General features: G+C 36.5%; 1 protein-coding gene across 30 annotated transcripts in view; it reads left to right on the forward strand.

Annotated features, from left to right (window-relative positions):
* Window positions 1-15,847, forward strand: part of ZNF644 (zinc finger protein 644) — a 116,116-nt gene extending 100,269 nt beyond the window's left edge. For 16 of the 30 annotated variants that reach the window (XM_008264899.5, XM_008264904.5, XM_070078079.2 and 13 more), the window contains 2 exons: window positions 10,429-10,531; window positions 12,236-15,847. In XM_008264899.5, coding sequence (XP_008263121.1) covers window positions 10,429-10,531; window positions 12,236-12,428 — 296 coding nt within the window. In that variant the 3' untranslated portion in view covers window positions 12,429-15,847. Of the gene's footprint in view, window positions 1-10,428; window positions 10,532-11,823; window positions 12,081-12,235 lie in introns of those variants that run through there. The other 14 variants (XM_070078060.2, XM_070078072.2, XM_070078065.2 and 11 more) reach the window with 2 other exon arrangements.
* Window positions 15,848-20,469: the final 4,622 nt, after the last annotated feature.

Consider the following 20,469-nt stretch of genomic DNA (forward strand, 5'->3'; position numbering starts at 1 on the left):
ATTACTATCCAATGTTTAAAATATATCAGAAGACAGACATTGTGGTGCAGTGGGTTAAGTTTCGCTTTGTTTGCCCATATTAGAGCTCTGGTTCTAGTCCTGCTCCTCTGCTTCCAGTCCAGCTTCCTAATAATGCATCCTGGGAGGCAGCAAAAGATGGCTCAAGTGCTTTGCCCTTGCTACCCATGTGGAAGACCCAGATTGAGTTCTAGGCTTCTAGCTATTGCGGGAACCAGCAGATGGAAGGTGTGTGTGTCAGTGAGCCCTTCAAGTAGATGAAAAAGTGGATAAGTTGAATTAAAAGTATTTCTCATGATACACATTTTTCCATGAACTTTTTGAAGACCTTGTGTATGTTTGTGACCATAGCTGTAAACTAGCTAAACAGAAAATACCCAGTGAGCCCTGGGCATGTGATTTTAATTCAGATTTTAGCTGGAATGTGTAGAAATACAAAACTAGAAAGCCAAATCAGATCCATTGGGACTATGGACTAGTGATATAGATTGTGAGCCCTATTTAAGTTGAATGTGATTATATTGAAGGTAATTTAAAAGGAATTTTAAAATAAGGTGGTTTCCTTATCTAATTTTCTAATTAAGAATGATTACTTAATTATTCTTCTACACCTGAAGTGGTATTTTAGAAATATTGAGATTTTGAGAGCAAGTAGTCTATGGTTACACTTAAATCATTCTAAACACAAGCTAGACAGCAGACTTGTCATTTTGTACTTTAATGTCTATTCTCATTTGAAATGTGATTTAGTTCTAGAAGTGGTGAATATTCATAACAAGTACCTATTTTGCTTTAATAAAACAGCATATGCAAGTCCAACTTGTCTTGAAAAGAAAAAGAATTTTCTTACCTCCACAAAGAAATACAGTATCTTTACCATCCTGTTATCTCCTACTTGACAAGTAAATCACTTATAGCTGGGGGATTAGCCTTTTTGGCTTTTGGCTAGCCAGTTAAACTAGTTTGTCTCTAATTTCTCTATGAAGATGTTAATGATGTATCATTTATGTCTAGCTTTTCTCTTTATATCTTGATACACTTGCTCAAAATATTCTGCTACTTTGAAATAGCAAAAGCTTTACAAATTCTACTTTTTTTCTTCTGAGTAGACCCAAGTTTAAATAAACGGCTGCTTTCATTTGCGTAACTCTTACCTGAACCAAGCTTATAAGGCTATTACTACTCTTAACATCCTACTTATGGGGCAAACTCAAGCTTCCTGTCTCAGCTAAAGCAAAGTGCAGATGCTTTGCAATTCATCCTCTTCAAGTAAAATATTAAAGCATGCAAGATCTGGTTAACTTAATAACTGATTGTTATATGATTCTGAGTTAATTGAGACGTTTGGTTGTTTTTAGTCATTGGTAGTGGAAACTTTAAAAATTGATGGAAGTGACTTGTAGCACTGAATAAATACCCAGTTTTAGAGTGAAAGTATTTCAGGGAAATGATGTTAAAATGCTTCTAAAGTTACTGATTGTATATGCCTAATTTCCTGATTGGAAGGGGGAACATTGCTTTTCATAACAACTAACCATTTTAACTTCTCATTTTGGGAATAGTGATTGGCTTGATTACATTGGTATAGCCAGGAGCAGAGAATTGATGTTGGTGGGAGTAGGAGAATTCTCTCCAAGTTTAATGCATAGTAGAGATTAACACATTTTCTCTTAATACCTACTTACTTTATGAGACAAGAGATTAGGGGTGGAACTGAATGTAGGCCCTCAGGACCCAGACTTGACTATGTAATTTGCAGAGTCCAGTGTAAAATAAATAAGTGATACCCCTTAAAATTACTAAGAAAGTCAGGACCGCAATGGCTGAGTGTTAAACTGAGTGTACAACTCTATGCTACTGCATATGTTGTACATGTGCAAGGCTGGTGCTGTAGGCATTTTATGCAATGAGGAAAGAAAGCATAAAATGAAGAAATTAAAGTTTGGCTGTTCATTAAATGGCTTCTTCTCTTTTATGCCTGCTAACATGATTCTTTAAGGAAAAAAAAAAGCCCGGATTCTTTTTCAGTTGTGCCTCAGAGAAAAAAGAAAATAGTATATGCACAATCTATTATACATGTGAAGCTTGTAAGCCTTGAAGGTTAGTGACATCAGACTTGAGTTAGTTTATCTCACGCTTGTGTGTGTCTTAGAACATGTACATTCTCTGCCCGCCTCACCAATGCCACCTCTACCACCAGCTTTTTAATGGTGGTAGAATATGGTTTGTGTAGTCTTTTTCTTGTTGTCTTCCTGAATGAGCTCATAATGACTGTTACCTAAAGATTTAACACACGGCCGGCGCCGTGGCTCAATAAGCTAATCCTCTGCCTTGCGGCGCCAGCACACCAGGTTCTAGTCCTGGTCGGGGCGCCGGATTCTGTCCCGGTTGCCCCTCTTCCAGGCCAGCTCTCTGCTGTGGCCAGGGAGTGCAGTGGAGGATGGCCCAAGTGCTTGGGCCCTGCACCCCATGGGAGACCAGGATAAGTACCTGGCTCCTGGCTTCGGATCAGCGCGGTGTGCCGGCCGCAATGTGCTGGCCGCGGCGGCCATTGGAGGGTGAACTGACGGCAAAGGAAGACCTTTCTCTCTGTCTCTCTCTCTCTCCCACTGTCCTCTCTGCCTGTAAAAAAAAAAAGACTTAACACAGGCCAAATGGAGAAGAAATTTTTATCTCAGCCAGCACCATGGCTCGGTTGGCTAATCCTCCGCCTGCGGCACCAGCACCCTGGGTTCTAGTCCCGGTCAGGGCGCCGGTTCTGTCCCAGTTGCTCCTCTTCCAGTACAGCTCTCTGCTGTGGCCCAGGAGTGCAGTGAAAGTCCTTGGGCCCTGCACCCACATTTGGAGACCAGGAGGAAGCACCTGGCTCCTGACTTAGGGTCGGCGCAGCGCACAGGCCTTAGCAGCCATTTTGGGGGTAAACCAACGGAAGGAAGACCTTTCTCTCTGTCTCTCTCTTTCTCACTGTCTAACTCTGCCTGTCAAAAAAAAAAGAAAGAAAAAAATTTTCATCCCTTGAGTATTAACAGTATTAAGTGGGCCTTGTAGATGTGATTATGCTATGCGGGTTCTGCTTTATGAAGAGATTAATGCCATTGTCACAGGAGTGCGTTCTTAATAGACTTCTGCCTCTTTTTCACATGCACTTATTTGCCCTCCCCTCATATTATGGTGTAGCACAAAGGCATTGCCAGATGTCAGCACCATGCGCTTGACTTCCCAGCTCTATAACCATGAGCCAAGTAAACTTCTGTGTCTATAATTGACCTAGTCTGTGGTGTTCTGTTATAGCAGCAGCAAATGGACTAAGAAAATTGGTACCAAAAAGTGGGGCTGTTCCTATAATAAATATTTGAAAATGTGGAAGCAGCTTTAAAACAGGGTCATGGGTTGAGGCTCCAAGAATTTGGAGGAGCAAGTTAGAAAAAGTCTGTATTGACATGAATGGAGCAGTAGGGGTTAACAAGAAGCAGCTGTAGGAGAAGTCTAACTCTTAGAGATGACTTAGGTGATCACGCCTAGAATGCTGGTAGGAATATGATCAGAACTGACCATTCTGATTAGTTTTCACATAGAAAGAACAAGATAGTACAAAGTGCAGTAAAGACCTTTACTGTTTCACAAAGAACTTTTCAGAATTGTGTCTGTATCCTAGAACTTCATGGACTGCAGAACTTGATACTGATGAACTAGGATCTTATAGAAGAAATACATAAGCGCCAAGTATTCAGGAAACTGTATGGTTACTTTTAACTGCTTACAGTGACACGTAGAGGAAAGAAATGATTCAGAATGGAATTTCTAATTAAAAAAGAGAAGCAGCTGGTCATGTAAAGAATGGAAATGGTTAGAAAATAAGTGCATAGCTAAGCAATTGGTTGCTAAAGAGAGTATCTTAGATAGAAGAACCCAGGTGCTGTTTGTCAAGACTATGGGAGAATTGAAAATCAATGAAAACATTGTTTTTTGAAAATATTTATTTATTTGAAAGGCAGAGTTAGAGAGAAATCTTTCATCTGCTAGTTTACTTCACAAATGGCTGCAGTGACACAGACTGGGCCAGTCCAGACCCAGGAGCCAGGAGCTTCTTCCTGGTCTCCCAGGTGGTTGTAAGGGCCCAAGCATTTGGACCATCTTCCTCTGCTTTCCCAGGCACATTAGCAGGAAGCTGTATTGGAAGTAGAGCAGCCAGGACTCAAACTGCTACCCATATGAGATGCTGCCATCACAGACAATGGTTTTATCTGCTATACCGTAGCACCAGCCCCCAAAACATTGATTTTTGAGGCTACCCTTCCCACCACAGGCTAAGTGCTCCAACAGGGCAGACTGGTTTGGGGGAACTGGCTCAGGGTGCCTTCAGCAGGCTCAGTGCACAACACTGTCTCTGCCCTCTTAGTGAAGCAAATCCTAATGCATCTTGGCCTAACATATTTTTTTTTAAGATCTCTTTATTTATTTATTTGAAAGGCAGAGTTACAGAGAGGGAGACAAGACATCTTCCATCTGCTTCCCTCCACTCCCTAAATGGCCACAACAGCCGGAGCTGTGCCAAGCCGAAGCCAGGAGCCAGAAGCTTTCTCCAGGTCTCCCTTGTGGGTACAGGGGCCTAAGGACTTGGGCCGTCTTCTACTGATTTCCCAGGCCATAGCAGAGAGCTGCATCCATCAGAAGTGTAGCATACAGGACTCAAGCTGGTGCCCATATGGGATGCCAGCCCTGCAGGCAGCAGCTTTACCTGCTATGCCACAGCACTGGCCCCTTGCCTAACTTTTTTTTTTTTTTTAAGATTTATTTATTTATTTGAAAGGCAGAGTTACACAGAGAAGAAGAGTCAGAGAAGAGAGGTTCTCCATCTGCTGGTTCACTCCCCAGATGGCCACAACAGCCAGAGCTGCGCTTATCCAAAGCCAGGAGGCAGGAGCTTCCTTTAGGTCTCCTATGCAGGTGCAGGGTCAGAAGTGGAGCAGCCAGGACCTGAACCAGCACCCATATGGGATGCCTGCACTGCAGGCGGCAGTATAACCTGCTACGCCACAGCACGGGTCCCTGGCCTAAGGTCTTAAAGATAAAAATGGTAAGCCTTGGCAGCATCCATGTGATGCTAAGTCTGCAAGCCTGCAGAATGCAAGAATTACAGGAGCGTGGCTGTCATCACCTAGATTTCAGATGATATTACAGATCACCTGAGGACTCAGAATTGTTGCAGGGGCAGAGCAGAGTGCCTCTGCTGGGGCAATGCTGAGTGGAAAATAAGCTGCACTATGGCAGTGCGCAATGGGAGTCTAGAGTAGAGTAGCTCCTGAAGCCCCAGAAGTACAGGACCAGCAGCATGCATAGGAAACTAGGCGCAAGACTAACCTGAGCGAGGTGAAGCCTTAGGGTTGGGGCTGCCCAATGAGCCCTCTGTGGACCCACGTGCCCCCAGTGTGCCAGGAGGTGGTACATGGAATAAAAAATTACTCTGGAGCTTTAAGAATTAATGTTTTCCTTGTTGGTTTTGGGCTTACTTTGAAACAGTTGCTCCTTCCTTGACTCTTCTGTGGAATGGGAAAATGTATCCCGGGTCTATCCCACTGTTCTTTTGAAAGTAGGTAACTTGGGGCCGGCACTGTGGTGGAGTGAGTAAAGTCACCACCTGCAGTGCAGGAATCCCATATGGGCGCCTGTTTGAGTCCTGGCTGCTCAGGACTCAGTCCAGTAGAAGATGACTCAAGTCCTTGGGCCCCTGTACCTGTGTGGGAGACCTGGAAGAAGCTCCTGGCTTCTGGTTTCCTGGTGAAGCTCTGGCTGTTGTGGCCAATTGGAGAGTGAAACAGCGGATGGAAGACCTCTCTCTCTCTCTCTCTCTCTCTCTGCCTCTCCTCTCTCTTTGTAACTCTTTCAGATAAAATCTTAAAAAAAAAAAAAAAAAAAAAAAAGTAGGTAACTTGTTTTGATTTCGGTAGGCTTGCTACTGGAGGAAATTTTCCTTAAGGTGAGGAGAGTTTCCTGCCTTGAGTTTCACCCAGAGCTGATTTAGGTGAGACTGTGGACTTGGTTCTAGTAAGAGTTAAGAATTTGGGGGCTATTGATGTCTTAAATGTATTTTGTGTATGAAAACACGAGTGTTGTGAGGCCAGGGGTGGAATGCTGTAGTTTGAAAGTCTCCTCCAAAACTCGTGTTGTAATTTAATTGCAATGTAACAGTATTAAGAGGATAGGGCCTCTTAGAGGTGATTAGGTCAGGAGGGCTGCAGGGTATGGGTTCCTAGAAAAGGAGGGGTTCTGCTGGTTTCCTTTTGCTGCCTCACACATGTGGCTTGCCCTTATGCCATGCTGTGATGCATCACAAATGCTGTTGCCAGATACTGGTGCTGCGCTCTTAGATTCCACAGCTTTCAGACCATGAGTCAAATAACCTTATTGTTTATACTTTAACTGTAGTAATTCTGTTGTAGTCACAGAAGGCAGACATGTGTGGTGGCAACAGCCAGTTAAGAAAGAACAGTGGTGCAGTAGGTTAATCCTCTGACTGCAGCACTGGTATCCCATGTGGGCACCAGTTCTGGTCCCAGCTGCTCCTCTTCCAATCAAGCTCTCTGCTGTGGCCTGGGATAGCAATAGAAGTTGGCCCAAGCACTTGGGCCTCTGCACTCGCATGGGAAACCCTGAAGAAGCTCCTGGCTTCTGGCTTCGGATCAGCTCAGCCCCGGCCGTTATGACCATTTAGGGAGTGAACCAGCGGATGGAAGACCTTTCTGTCTTATCCTCTGTAACACTATCTCTCAAATAAATAAAATCTTTATATTAAAAAAAAAAACAGCTTCAGGTGTTTTTTTTTTCATCAAATAAATCCTCATTCTCTGGAGTCATTTGTATAGTGAAAGATAAAACAGAAATCCATTGAGGCCAGCATTGTTTATAAGGGGCAGAAAGATGAAAGGGCAAAATATTTAATGTTAGAGCCAAGTCATTTCGTTTTCTTCCGTGGGTAAGACTAAGTAATTACTCAGAAAACAGACTTAAATTTCTGTTATATTATCTATTGATTTGCTTTCACCAATCTGATACTGTATTTCCTAACATTGAATTGTGTGGCGTTCTTTTTGAGGACTTAGAAGACTGTTGTATTTTTCTGTTTGACAAAACAGCCGTCTTGTGAAAGGTATTTTCTAAAATTTTTGTATATAACTTTACAACAGTTCATTCTCCTTACAAATAAAACATCCCTATTAACAATTTAGATACTTTATAATATAATCAGGTAACTTTAAATATTTTTGACAGTCTTCTGGTTGATCACCTGAAAAACTTCTGCCACCCTGAATAGGGACCACAGGAAGGTTTGAGAGACTGGATTTATTCCTTTCTAAATAGTTATGTTTAAGGAGAAGAAAATGAAGAGTTTCTAAAACTAATCTGTTATTTTGTATCCTTATATAAACGTTAGATTTAAAACACTTTGTATTGTTTTCATTTGTTTTGTGTTTCTGACCCTAACAAGTACAAGTAAAATCCTATTAGAAAGAAAAACTTTATGATAGTGTTATCTATTTGGCAGATTGTTCATATAAACAACTTTGTTAAACCTTTGGCTGTTTATCAGATATTGATGAGTGCTAAGCCCCATTGTACTAAACCTGAATGTGTTAGTGATGCTGTGTCTGGTGTTCTAGTGATGCCCGATACAGTCCAGAGTAGAACTGCTCTTCCCTGAAGATACAATAAAATATTTTAAATGAATTATATAATAGACATAAAATATTTTGTGCACGTCAGCTTTTTCTGTATAGGATAGCCATATTGACATGCTGTGTGTGTATGTGTGTGTGTGTATAAAATGCTCATTTTTAAACAGATTTTTGTAAATGTTACAGGGTAAGGCTGGATATTGGTATTAGGAAAAGCTACTCTTACAAAATTTATTCATATTTTACTTGCTAAATAACATTTCAGAGAATAAGGAATTTAAAATAAAAACCCTGGTAAATTTAGGTTTAATTACCAGAGATTTCAGGTTTTTATTATCTTATGGATAAATCTAAGGGTTCTCAATGCATGAGATTCCCTATCCTTACTTGGAATTCTAGGTGCTAGAGATTAGCAGTCATGTGCTGGTGGAGTTGTCCTGCTTTCTAAAAATGTAATACCTTAATTACCATAAAAACTGTCTTTCTTGTCTTGACTCCATACAGCATCAAAAGTCATAAAATTCTTTTTTCCTTTATAGAAGAAAAGGTCACACTTATTTTCTGCACTTCAGAGTAAGTTAAAGTATCCCAACTGCGAAGTGTAACTTAGGTGCATTGTTAACTGATGAAACATTGTTTTGCCTACTTCTTCAACCATCCTCTGCTTTCTCCCTCAATTTGTGTTACACCCCTAACATTCTGTGAACAGAATTTTTTTTAACAATTGTTACAATTCCATTTGTAACTTACAGTAATTTATTTGCATCTTAAAGAAGTTGAATATGTTGTGGCAATTTTGACAACCAGCAAGCTCATCTAAGGTTGTACCTGTAATTTCATGATAATCCCACATGCTCACTCTAGTCTATGTAACTGACAGGGATTATGTGTGGTTTCCTATACAGGTACAGTAACTGACATCTAGTAACATTTACCCTTTGATGAGTTCCCTGAACTCTGTTTTCCTGTGTAAGAAATCACTTAAAATTCACTTACATTCAAGCTGCTCATCAGAAGATATAGGGAAAATAAAGTAATGATTATAATGCACATTAGTGCTTTGCTCTTCGTAGTAGTATAAGCTATATTGGTCAGTGATTTAAATTTATAATAATGAATAATACATGATTGCAGCAATGCAAATGATGCAGAAGTGTTAGGAATGTTACCTATGTTACATAGTAGAGCAGATTTCCATTCAGATGCTGTCTAAATGCTAGTGGTTAAATGATTAAGTTTTGCTTTTTTTGTTTGTTTGTTGAGTTCGTACTATGTGCCAGGCTCTTGACTGAAATAACTAATGAGAACTTTGTAAGTTTTCTATTCCAGATTTTGGATGTTTACTTTGAATTAGTCATTCTTGAATAATAAGACTTGAATTCCAGCAGTTCTTACTATATTCTTCTTCTCAGGCTAAACAGGAAAAGACTGTGGATCCTAGATTTTAAACAGGGAAATGATAAGAAGCTGAAACTAGTGGCTTAAATGAGATTAGGCTTCTCAGGGTTTTTAATTTTCTGTGTGGCATTTCTGTTAGCATTGCCACTTTACTATAAGGAACTATGTTTACTGTTTTTGTAATAGTAGCATCTGTTCTTTTTGGAACAACTCATTTCACAGAATCATTGAGTAGCCAATTCCTGTTCTCTCTTTACTTAGAATTTTTCCAGGGAATTTCACAGGGCAGGATAAGAGAAGAAAAGCCATTTGGGTAACTCTTCTGTTACATTTGTATCCCTCTCCCTTGGATCAGCAGATGTAAACTCTTATGTTCTCTTCCTGCTAATTGACCAGCAGCACCCTGGATTATTATCATCCCTTTGTCCAAAGGAATGGTGTAGCTGTATTCAATGACCCATTACATGTTATATCCTATCTATTTCTAACTATTAGAAGTATTTATTTTTTTCTTTATTATTATGATTTTAAAAATAAATGATTGAAGGAAACATCGAGTAATGAAAAAGTTTCAAGAACAGTTAGCATTAACATTTTGTTGTGTTTTGGTATAAAAATCTTTTTCCTTTTCATCACATTTAAAAATAAGCTATTGGAAAAATGTGAAATAAAAAATATAGTTAGCATTAAACATTGCATTCAGTTGTAAGGATTTATATTTTCTAATAAGATAAAGCCTGTATGATTGCATGGCTATACAGGTAATACAATACAGATTAAATTTTAAAATGCAAGTTTTGTTTTGCCATTTTAAAAATAGGACCTGTATATACTTTTAAGAGCTATTTACAGATCAGTATGAAAATTGATTTTTTTCATTTTTTAGATTACATGACTGATACTACCTTAGTAAGTTTTCGAATCAAGTGAGAAGTACTAAGCCGAGTAGTAAGCAAGTACAAAGTTATTTAATAGTCTTAAAAGGTTCTAATTTCCCCAGAAATAAAGGAAGATTTAGCCAGATGTTAAAATTATGTGTGATTATAAATTACCCTTTTTGTAATAATTGTCTAATTTAGTAGTTTCTATTTAGCTAGATTTTCCCAGTTCTAGTTTGGCATGATAAAGCATCAGTTGAAACAAACCATATAGGGCGAATGTATGTGGATAATATTTACACCGTTGGAAAATCAACTGCAAGTTAGTGCATGCCTCAGGAAATAGAAAAATGAATGCAAACTTTTTCTAACTTAATTTAGGTGGTCTGACCTCTAGAAATATGTGTGTTGTATATTTTGAAATATATAAGGAATGTTAAGTCTTTTCTTTCCTTTTTTAGCTTTAGATTGTAAGCAAAAGAAATCAAGGTCAAGATCTGGAAGCAAGAAGAAAATGCTAACATTACCTCATGGTGCTGACGAGGTTTACATTCTCCGATGCAGGTATATGACTTTATGGCCATATCTGATGATTTATATCAGATTTTTGCTTTGAGACATATCAGTTATTTTACTGAGATTTTTTTAATTTGTGGCAGAGGATATCGCAACAATTAGATTACAAATGAACTTTGGAAACAGTTTTAAAATTTTATTCAACTCAGTATATTCATTGTAATTTTTTTCAAGTAATCTAATTTTTTACATTAGCCAAGCATCTCTATTATACAGTGATTATAAAAGTGGTTTGTTGATTTGGGTTGTTTAGTTAGTGTTTTACAGTCTTGAGATTTTGCCCATAGGGAACATATTTTCTCTCCCCTCATCCTCATACCTCCTTCATAGGCCCTCAAAGAAACAAGTAATGACACAATGTAGTTTAAGGATTTGTGAATTAGGGAAAAGTCTTTCCTAAAGAATGACACATTTTGGAGTAATTGTTGTTTTAAGTCAATTAAGATGTGTAGGTTTTAAAACCAGTTAATTTTTTTAAAAAGATGTATTTTTTTAAAAGATGTATTTATTTACTTGAGGCAGATTTACAGACAGAAGGAGAGACAGAGATCATCCATCTGCTAGTTCACTTGCCAAATGGCCACAATGGCTGGAGCTAGTCCTTTACGAAGCCAGGAGCCTGGAGCTCTTCCCAGTCTCCCACGTGGGTGCAGGGGCCCAAGCATTTGGGCCATCTTCCTCAGTTTTCCCAGGTGCATCAGCAGGGAGCTGGATTGGAAGTGGAGCAGCCAGGATGCAAACCGGTGCCCATATGGGATGCCAGTATCGCAGCTAGACACTTAATCTAATAAGCCAGAGCACCAGCCCTAGGACCAGCTAATTTCAAAAAAATATGTATATATTTATGTATTTGGAAGGCAGAGGGAGACAGATACCTTCTCTGGTTTACTCCTCAAATGGCTACAACAGTCAAGGCTAGACCAGAGGAGCCAGGAATTCCATCTCTATCTCCCATGTGGGTTGCAGGGGCCCAAGCACATGGTCTATCCTCTGCTGGTTTCCAGGTGCATTAGCAGGGAGCTGAATTCCACCTGGGACTTGAACTAGCACTCCAATAGGGAATGCCAGGGTCACATGGTATCTTCATCTGCTGTACCACATATTTAGTTAGTTTTAATCTAGTATTGTTCCTGCATCTACAAAGATTACTTAAGTCCAATATAGCTGTTAATAAACATAGGAGTTGGGAATTTTAATGTTGAATTAGGGGCCAGAACTGTGGCGCAGTAGGTTAATCCTCCACCTGCGACGCTGACAACCCATCTGGGCACCGGTTCTAGTCCCTGCTGCTGCTCTTCTGATCCAGCTCTCTGCTATGGCCTGGGAAAGCAGAGGAAAATGGCCCAAGGGCTTGGGCCCCTGCACCCGCGTGGAAGACCTGGAAGAAACTCCTGGCTCCTGGCTTTGGATCTGCTCAGCTCCAGCTGTTGCGGCCATTTGGGGAATGAACCAGAAGATGGAAGACCTTTCTCTGTCTCTCCCTCTCACTGTCGGTAACTCTCGCTTTCAAATAAATAAATAAAATCTTTAAAAAAAATACGGTGAATATTAAGTAATTGACTTTTGTGTGTGTGTGTGTTATCTCCAATATATGGTAAAGTTTATTCTTTCTGTTTAGGGATTTTATGTGAATCGGTTTTTTTAAAAGGGAATTGGTCATATTAAGAGAATTATTACCAACTTCTTCATTAGGTTTTGTGGACTAGTCTTTCGAGGACCATTGTCTGTTCAGGAGGACTGGATTAAGCACTTACAACGACACATTGTAAACGCTAATCTTCCACGGACTGGAGCTGGCATGGTGGAAGTCACATCACTACTTAAAAAGCCTGCCTCCATTACAGAAACTTCATTTTCTCTACTAATGGCAGAAGCAGCTTCATAGAACCAGGAAAACCTTTTACATAGCAAATTTGAATTGGATGTAAATTTGAAATTTTTTTTTAAGCCACATTAAATTATCCGTTTACTAAAGCAGCAAAATGGGGAAAAGTGAATTCCAGTGACATCAGAGCAAATCAAATACTTAAAACAGTAAGTAGTCTATATATTTTATATAGGGTGGAAGATTGTTTTTAAGGCTTACTAACTTTTGTTGGCTAACCATGTTTACTCAGTAAGAGATCAGTACATGTAAGCAGCCATTTATAAACTGTTGCACATGGATACTTACAGATTTATTGAAATTATGTTTCCTTCAGTGTTACCAGAATCAAGGCTCTGTTTATTCCCCACAAGACTTGCATAGAAAAATAAGATATTATATTTTGTTTGTATGTATTTAGTGTTTTGTATAATACCAGGAACTGCTAACTAAATTTACTCAATTTAGGGCATTAAATATCATGTACTTCATAGTTTGAGACTGTTCATTCAAATAGGGCAGAGTATTATTCTATCTAGATGTGTAAGTGTTTTTTTAAAATCACATGGAACGGTTTTTTTTATACTAAAAAGTGGAGGGAGATTTGTTTAAACAAGTATTTCTAAAAGAAATATGTACATAGTCCTGGAAATTATTTGTGGTAAGGAAATATTCTTTACTCCAGTTGCATTTCTCAGACAATAAAGTGGTGCATCCATGCTACCTCCTACTTTGTCAACAAAGATGCTATTTACCCTTTACATTTTTGTATCATAATAGATTTAAAAAAATCTAATGTTCTTTATTGCAAGACATCTTTTTGTTAACAGATTTGTTTCTTTTTAATGTTTTACCTAAAATTTGACATGCTTACAGGACAGGTTTGCCTCTTTATTTAACATTGTAGAAATGTAATTAATAAACAGTGCTCACTACACAACTTAGAATAGGCTTTCTCATTTATATTATCTTCCAAATTTGATCAGTTAGCAAAACTTAATACACCAATTAAAATATTTCTACTTATGATGAGAATGTTTACAATTTAAATTTTAGAACTTGTTTTGGATGTGATTATATGTACAAAAATCGTGTAACACTATGCTCATGCTAAGAACCGACATAACGGAATTACTGAAATAAATGTGCTGTGAGGAATGGAAAATATGGTGCAGGTGTCTTGGTCATGATAAATTGTGATTATCCTTTTAAAGTCTTTTCAAAAACAGATTAGTTCTTTTTATCTGAAATCAGATTCTTCTACAAATAGCAGTTTTGTATGCAAGCACCATTTTATTTTATTTCATGTAGTTTGGCTAATACTATAGTTGAACCCAGGATATGCATTGATACTATTCTTCATATGTAAATAAAGTTAACAACAGTTAAAATAAGGAGTATTTTGGTAGAGTATATACATACCTCACTGCCAGTGAAATCGCTTTCTATGGTATATCCTTACCAGAAAAATCTCTAAATAAAAAAAACTTAAAATGATAATGTCTATAATGTGAAACATTTATTTTTATCATGGATGGAAATAGTCCACTTAAAGTTGTTTCATTTTTATTCAAATTGTTTCTCTTTAGCAGGTTACTATGTTCACAGGATTCTCTCCCCTTTCATAATTAATTAGACCTCTAAATCCAGAACCATTTTAAATCTGAAATTAGGAGATTGATTCATGAGTCATTCCTAGCCAGACTCCTGATTTCTGGGGCAAGTAGATAAGGACAGGGTGATGTAAGTTATTTGCAGTTTTGCAAATGGCCTGATAGAAACTGCACTTATCTATAATGGGGAGACTAAAACATCAAATATCATTACTTTTGACTGAAAATATGCCTAGTCTCTGTATACTGATTATATCTTATTGAACAGTGTTTATTGATAGTTATATGTAATTTTTTATATTGGAAGACAAACTACGTAGGAAGTAGAGTTCAGAAGTTTTAAAAAAAGAAAATATAGGGTTCCTGGTGGGAAGGCTAGCAATCACTAGTACCACTTTTAGCCTTATTCTTATAATTGTATGATTTTTGTCTCATCAAGGTAATTACTAAGATGTGTGAATACTAGTATCTGAGTGAGTTTGGCCACAGTTTCATAATCAAACCTATGTTAAATTTTTTGTTTATTTTAAAAGTAATTGTTTTTCCTTCTAGATGTAAGAAGAATTCATCATAAAATAGAATAATTTAAATTAGAAACAGTAAAACAAGGTTTCTAAAAAGTAAAGAACATCTTTCATAGTAAAGATACTTGGATTACAAAATTTAACAAATTCTTTAGGACATAGTCACAGTTCACCTTTTATTTGGCAAGTGTAATGTTAATGTGCTTTCATTTAGATTCCACTAGAAGAAGGAGTATAAAACATCAACTTACATGATAGGTCTTTATGTCAACATATTATGTGGTATTAATTTAATAACAATTTATTCTCAGTGTTAACTAATTTTAATTATTTTATCATTGCCTAGATATGTAAACTTCTTTAGCTATAGGACCTTTTTTAATATAAATCCAATCAGAAGAGTTGATTTATTTAATAGCAACAAGACAAAAAAGTTCATTTCTACACAGTAATGTTTTCTATTTTGCTTCTTTAGAATATAAGAATGGTGGCTTAACTCATATCTTTATTTTAGGTTTCACTTAATTATGGTATAGGGAGATGATAATTTTTCAGTAATAATTTACTATGCAAACTTTTCTTGATCATATACATAATTTCTCAGGGACTGTACAGTTAGAACATATTAGATATTAGTCAAATGTTTTTTCATAAGAAAGTGTAATATATGCTCATTTTCAAAATGTTAAAATGAAAAAAGGAGGAAATCACCTGTGGTATCATCACTCAACATCTACTTTTAACAGCTTATGCATTTCTTTCTCATATTATCTCAGTAGTTATGATCAGAATGTACTAAAATACATCCTTTTTTCCTACATTGGTTTCTAAATTTGAGGGCTGCATTGCATAAACTAGTTTTTGAATCTTATACTTGACTGTGACAAAAACCAGTCAGCATCAATAATATTTCAAATTATGGATTAGAATAGAATTGATTATCACCTCTGCTGCAGAACATAGCTTTCATATTAATTTCAGCAGTGGGAGCTTGCTTTCGTATTTTGAGGATCAGCCAAGTTCAGTCACAGATCTTCAAATAATACCTTTAAGTTCTTAGTCCTTTGGAGATAAGTAGAACCTGAGTTGTTCTGATTTTCACAAATTTATTAAGTAATGCCTTCAATTGCTTAAACAAACAAGAATAATAATGAAACTTACAAGATTGATCTCATACTACATGGTTGTTACTAGATTAGGCCAAAAATCAGGATGTACAAAGAGTACAGATAATCTAATAAATTACCAATTTGTTTCCTTGTAAAAATTTTAGACACTAAAAAGAAAAAAAAAAAACATAAAATTCCCTGACATTAAACATTTGTTATAAACTTCACTATTCTTATTTCTGCTTATAGACTTTTTCGTTTTCAAAAAACATGAGCCCTGCTATATAGAACTTGACACTGAATTCTGTTTAAAGATTTATTTATTTTTAAAATTTATTTGAAAGGCAGAGACAGAGATCTCCAATCCTCTGGTTCATTCCCCAAATGGCCACAAAGGCTGGGACTGGGCCAAACCAAAGCCTGGAGCCCAGAGCTGCTTCTGGGTCTCCCACATGGGTGCAGGGGCCCAAGTACTTGGGCCATCTTCTGCTGCTTTTCCCAGGTGTATTAGCAGGCAGCTGGATGGGAAGTGGAGCAGCCAGCTCTCAAACTGATGCCCATGTAGGATACTGGCGTTGCAGAGGCTTAACCTACTATGCCACAGTGCTAGCCCAATATTGTATTCTCTTAACAATAAATCCATGGACAGTTTTGTGCCACTAAATATTCTTTATGAAATATCCTTTTAATTTTTGCATGGTATTTATTATACCATATATAATTACTTCTCTGTTGATCATAAAGATGAGTTTCTACAAGATCTAACAGTTGAATATTGTTCACTTAGTTGTGGCTTTGTATATGAATTTCTAAATTGTTTTTCCGAAAGGTCATATAACTGTTTATTCTTGCCTACAGTTTATGAGAGTAAATGGCTTGCAAATCCTCTAGTCCTTGTCATTATATTCTTCCAAACAAAATAAAACTGTTAGGTAAGAAGTGATACCTTATGAAAACAATGAATGTGAACTTTTGATTTTACAGGTATTAGATATCTAACTTAAGATGTTAAGTATATAATATGAATAATTATGTTCTGCTAGATAATGTGTCTAAAGTAACTTCAACTCTGATATCATACTTGGCTACTGGGACAATAGAGAATGTCCTTAACCTGTAGTATTTTCAAGAGATCTTTACTGTTTTATTGATTCCAACATTTTTTGTGTGTCTCTGTGTTCATTTTTCTGAGAGTTCTGTAGCACTTGTCATATACTCAAATTGGTCTGTGACCCCTGCACCCTTCCCCCAAAAAGTAAAGAGTAACTATTTTGAAAGTAATACATGTCATCATGTCAACTGTCAAGTGGTTTATGTTTTTGAGAATAATTCTACACAAATTCTAATTAAAATTAACCCTCAAAATCTTACGGTATAGGGTTTTGTTTTGTTTTTGCATGGTGGCGGAAAAGAGATATTGTGAACTATTTGTATCTTCTGACAAGTTTGTAGAAGATTGTTCAGAAATTTGTTCTTACAAGTTGTTTGATTTCTTAAAGATACCCAAAGAGTTGGTTCTTTCTTAAGCTTTTAAGGTCAAACTCTTGGATTTTTTTTTCTGTTGTTGAGTTTGAGTAGTAAATTTCAGTGAGTATTTTTAAGTAAGAAGCTTTTAGAAAATGTTTAGTTTCATTTATAATTTAATTAAACTTGATATTTTCAAGTGCATTTATAAATTCAGTATATTGATTCTGTTTCAAGAACCTCAGTTTCCTAATTTAAAACCTCTGAAGTATGTAAATATCTCTTGCAAATCAATAAATTAAACTCTGTAATATGTAGAACCTTGATTTCTCTTAAGTATTTCAGTGCCTCATATAACTTTAAAATTTCTACTTTAAAATCAGAAGTAAAAGTTGATTACTCATCTATACACATTTTAAATTGGATTTAGAAGGCTGAACTATTAGTCTTACAAGCCAGATTTCTTATAAAGTATACACAAATTGCCTCTTGTTTAAATCATTTCCTTGTGAGATAAAGTACATAAACATGTTAGTTTTTTGTTTTTTTAAATATTTATTTTATTTGAAAGAAGAGAGAGAGCTTCCATCTGCAAGTTCACTCCCCAAGTGGGTGCAACAACACGGGCTGGGACAGGCCAAAGCCAGGAGCTTCTTTGGGGTCTCCCACATAGGTGCAGGGGCCCAAGCACTTGGGTCATCTTCAGCTGCCTTCGCAGGCATATTAGCAGATGGGAAGTGGAGCAGCCAGGAATAAAATTGGTGCCCATATGGGATGCCAATGCTGCAGGCAGCAGCTTAACCTGCTACACCACAGCGCTGGCCCCAGTGTGTTTCTGTTTAAAGAAATATTTTAATTTCTATAAAAGGACAAGATACAGAACATTGCCAGAACCCCCCCAGTTCTCTCTTTACCTTTTCCACTATTCTCACTTTTCTAAAAACCATTTGTTTGCTTTTCTTAACAGTTAACCTTCTATGAGTGAACCTAGTTTAATTTTGGGTCCTAGGATAGCCTCTTCCTTCAGAGGATTTGCATTTCTTCCTGCAGATGTCCAGGAATGTTAATTGTTTAGAATACCTTAATCTGAGCTCAAATTTTGAGTTTACCTGGACTACTCAGATGACCCAAATTCAGGCTATAAGAGCTGCATTATAGGAAGAATGGGATACATCTAGTTTAGCTTTTACTTTGTGGATATAATTTTATTCTCCTAGAGCCCATGATACTGTTGGAAGTACAACTCAGTTTCATAGCTGTTTATTACGATAGTAAATATCCTCATGGTAGAAGGGAAAAGTTTCTCTCCTGGATATCTTCACTGAGTTTTTGGCTTCTCTTAGCTGTTTGACTCAGTAATTTTTCACTAACTTGTTAATTCTTTGATACCTGTATTGTTTTCTTTTTATTAACCCAGCATTTTAAGAAATATTTATATGAATTTTCTGAGGTTGAAGATTTTGTGTTTTGTTCACTTATATTTTCCTAAAAGTTTGCACCCAGTAAAGCATTTATCAAGTGATTAAATGAATGAACTATTTTAAGATAAATTTAAATGGGGTATAAAATCTGTTTTCCCTTTGTTTTTCTTTTTAAAAGTTATTCTTGAGCATTTTTCTCTCCCACACATATTTTAGAATTAATTTGGGAACTTATGCCTTTGGAACATCTTGAGATTTTGCTTACTACTTCTGCACTGCAGTTTGTGGAAAATGAAAAATTATGAATCTTTCATTTTGGGAGTATGCTTTGTTTTTCTATTTGTATTTTGATCCCTACAGGAAGGTTGCAGTTTTATACTGGAGAATTGCACATTACTTTTAAAAATTATTTCTATATATTTTAGTTTTTTCTTATTCTAAATGGATTTTTTTTCTAGAAATTTCAAATTCAGTACTGCTGATCTAAAGGAAAACTACTGATTTTCTGTATATCAATATTGCTGATATTTAAAGTCACCTTACAGAACTCTTATTATTTTTTTCACATTTTACTCTTAATTTATGAGTAGCCAGATCATCTGAAAATTGATAATTACTTCTTTTGATTTCTGATATTTCTATTTCTATTGTTAATTGTATTCTTATCAGAAATTGCTAGTACAATACTAGTGATAATTTCTGATGAATCTGTTTCATTATTAAATGTAATTTTGTTGGATGTCCCTTGTAGATACAGTTTATTGAGTTGGAAAAATTCATTTTGTGTGGGATGAGTTTTAATGAAAAATAACATTTTAGCCAGTATTCCTTCAGACTCTTTGAGATTGCCGTTTGATTTTTCTTATTTTATCTGGTGATGGTAATAAAATGCATAATACATTTTTAAAAATTATTTATTTATTCATTTGAAAGTCAGTTACTGCGAGAGAGGGAGAGACAGAGAGATCTTCCATCTGCTGGTTCACTCCCCAGATGTTAACAGCCAGTGCTGGGCCAGGCCGAAACCAGGAACCAGAAGTTTCTTTCAGGTCTCCCACAAGAGTGGCATGCTTGGGCCATCTTCCAGTTTTTCCCAGGCCACAAGCAGGGAGCTGGATCCGATCTGGAGCAGCTGGAACATTGAACAGGCACCCATAAGGGATGCTGGCATCACACATGGTAGTTTTATTTGCTATGCCACAGTGCTGGCCACATATTCTTAAACATTGAACCATCCTCAAAATTTCTTCTTTATCATTATATATTGGCTAATACTGTGAACTTGATGTATTTCTATTTCATTGACAAATTTTTTCATGTGTGTTTATTAGTAATGATCTTTGCTTCTGCTTTGTTTGTCTAGATTTTGTGTCTGAAATGAAATACAGTAGGAACAAAAACTGAAATAAACTTTAACAGAAATATTCAATTCTCCAGAAGAAAACTGTAGGATTTTCCTGTAGGGCTTAAAAGACAAAGATAAATATAAAAACATACCGTGCTTCCCTCATAAAATGAATTAGGAAGTTTAAATTTCTGTTCTGAGATAGTTTTCTTAAATGGACCATATTGCTTTCTTACATAATATCCATCCACAAACTAATTTGGATCTATTACCTTTTGAGCAATAGATCTTTCAATTATTTTTATCATTTCTTCTATAATCACAGGTTGTCAAGCGTTTTTTCTCTGGTTTTGAGTCAATTTTAGTAGTATTTCCTTAAAAGAGTATTTACTTTGTATTTTTAAAATTTTGGTGTGATAAACTTTTTAATAGTGTCTTCTTACCAGTTATTTAATGTTCATATCTATGATTGTTTCCTCATTTATGTTTACTGCTGTCTGTATCTTCAAGTGAACTTACCGTTTTATGTATTTTTGTTAGTCTTTCCAAGAACCTGCTCTTGGTATTTTACTCATTAACTCAACTT

This window comes from Oryctolagus cuniculus, chromosome 7, assembly GCF_051225735.1.
Source record: "Oryctolagus cuniculus isolate XC-2025 breed Fujian yellow rabbit chromosome 7, ASM5122573v1, whole genome shotgun sequence".
Classification (NCBI taxonomy): Eukaryota; Metazoa; Chordata; class Mammalia; order Lagomorpha; family Leporidae; genus Oryctolagus; species Oryctolagus cuniculus.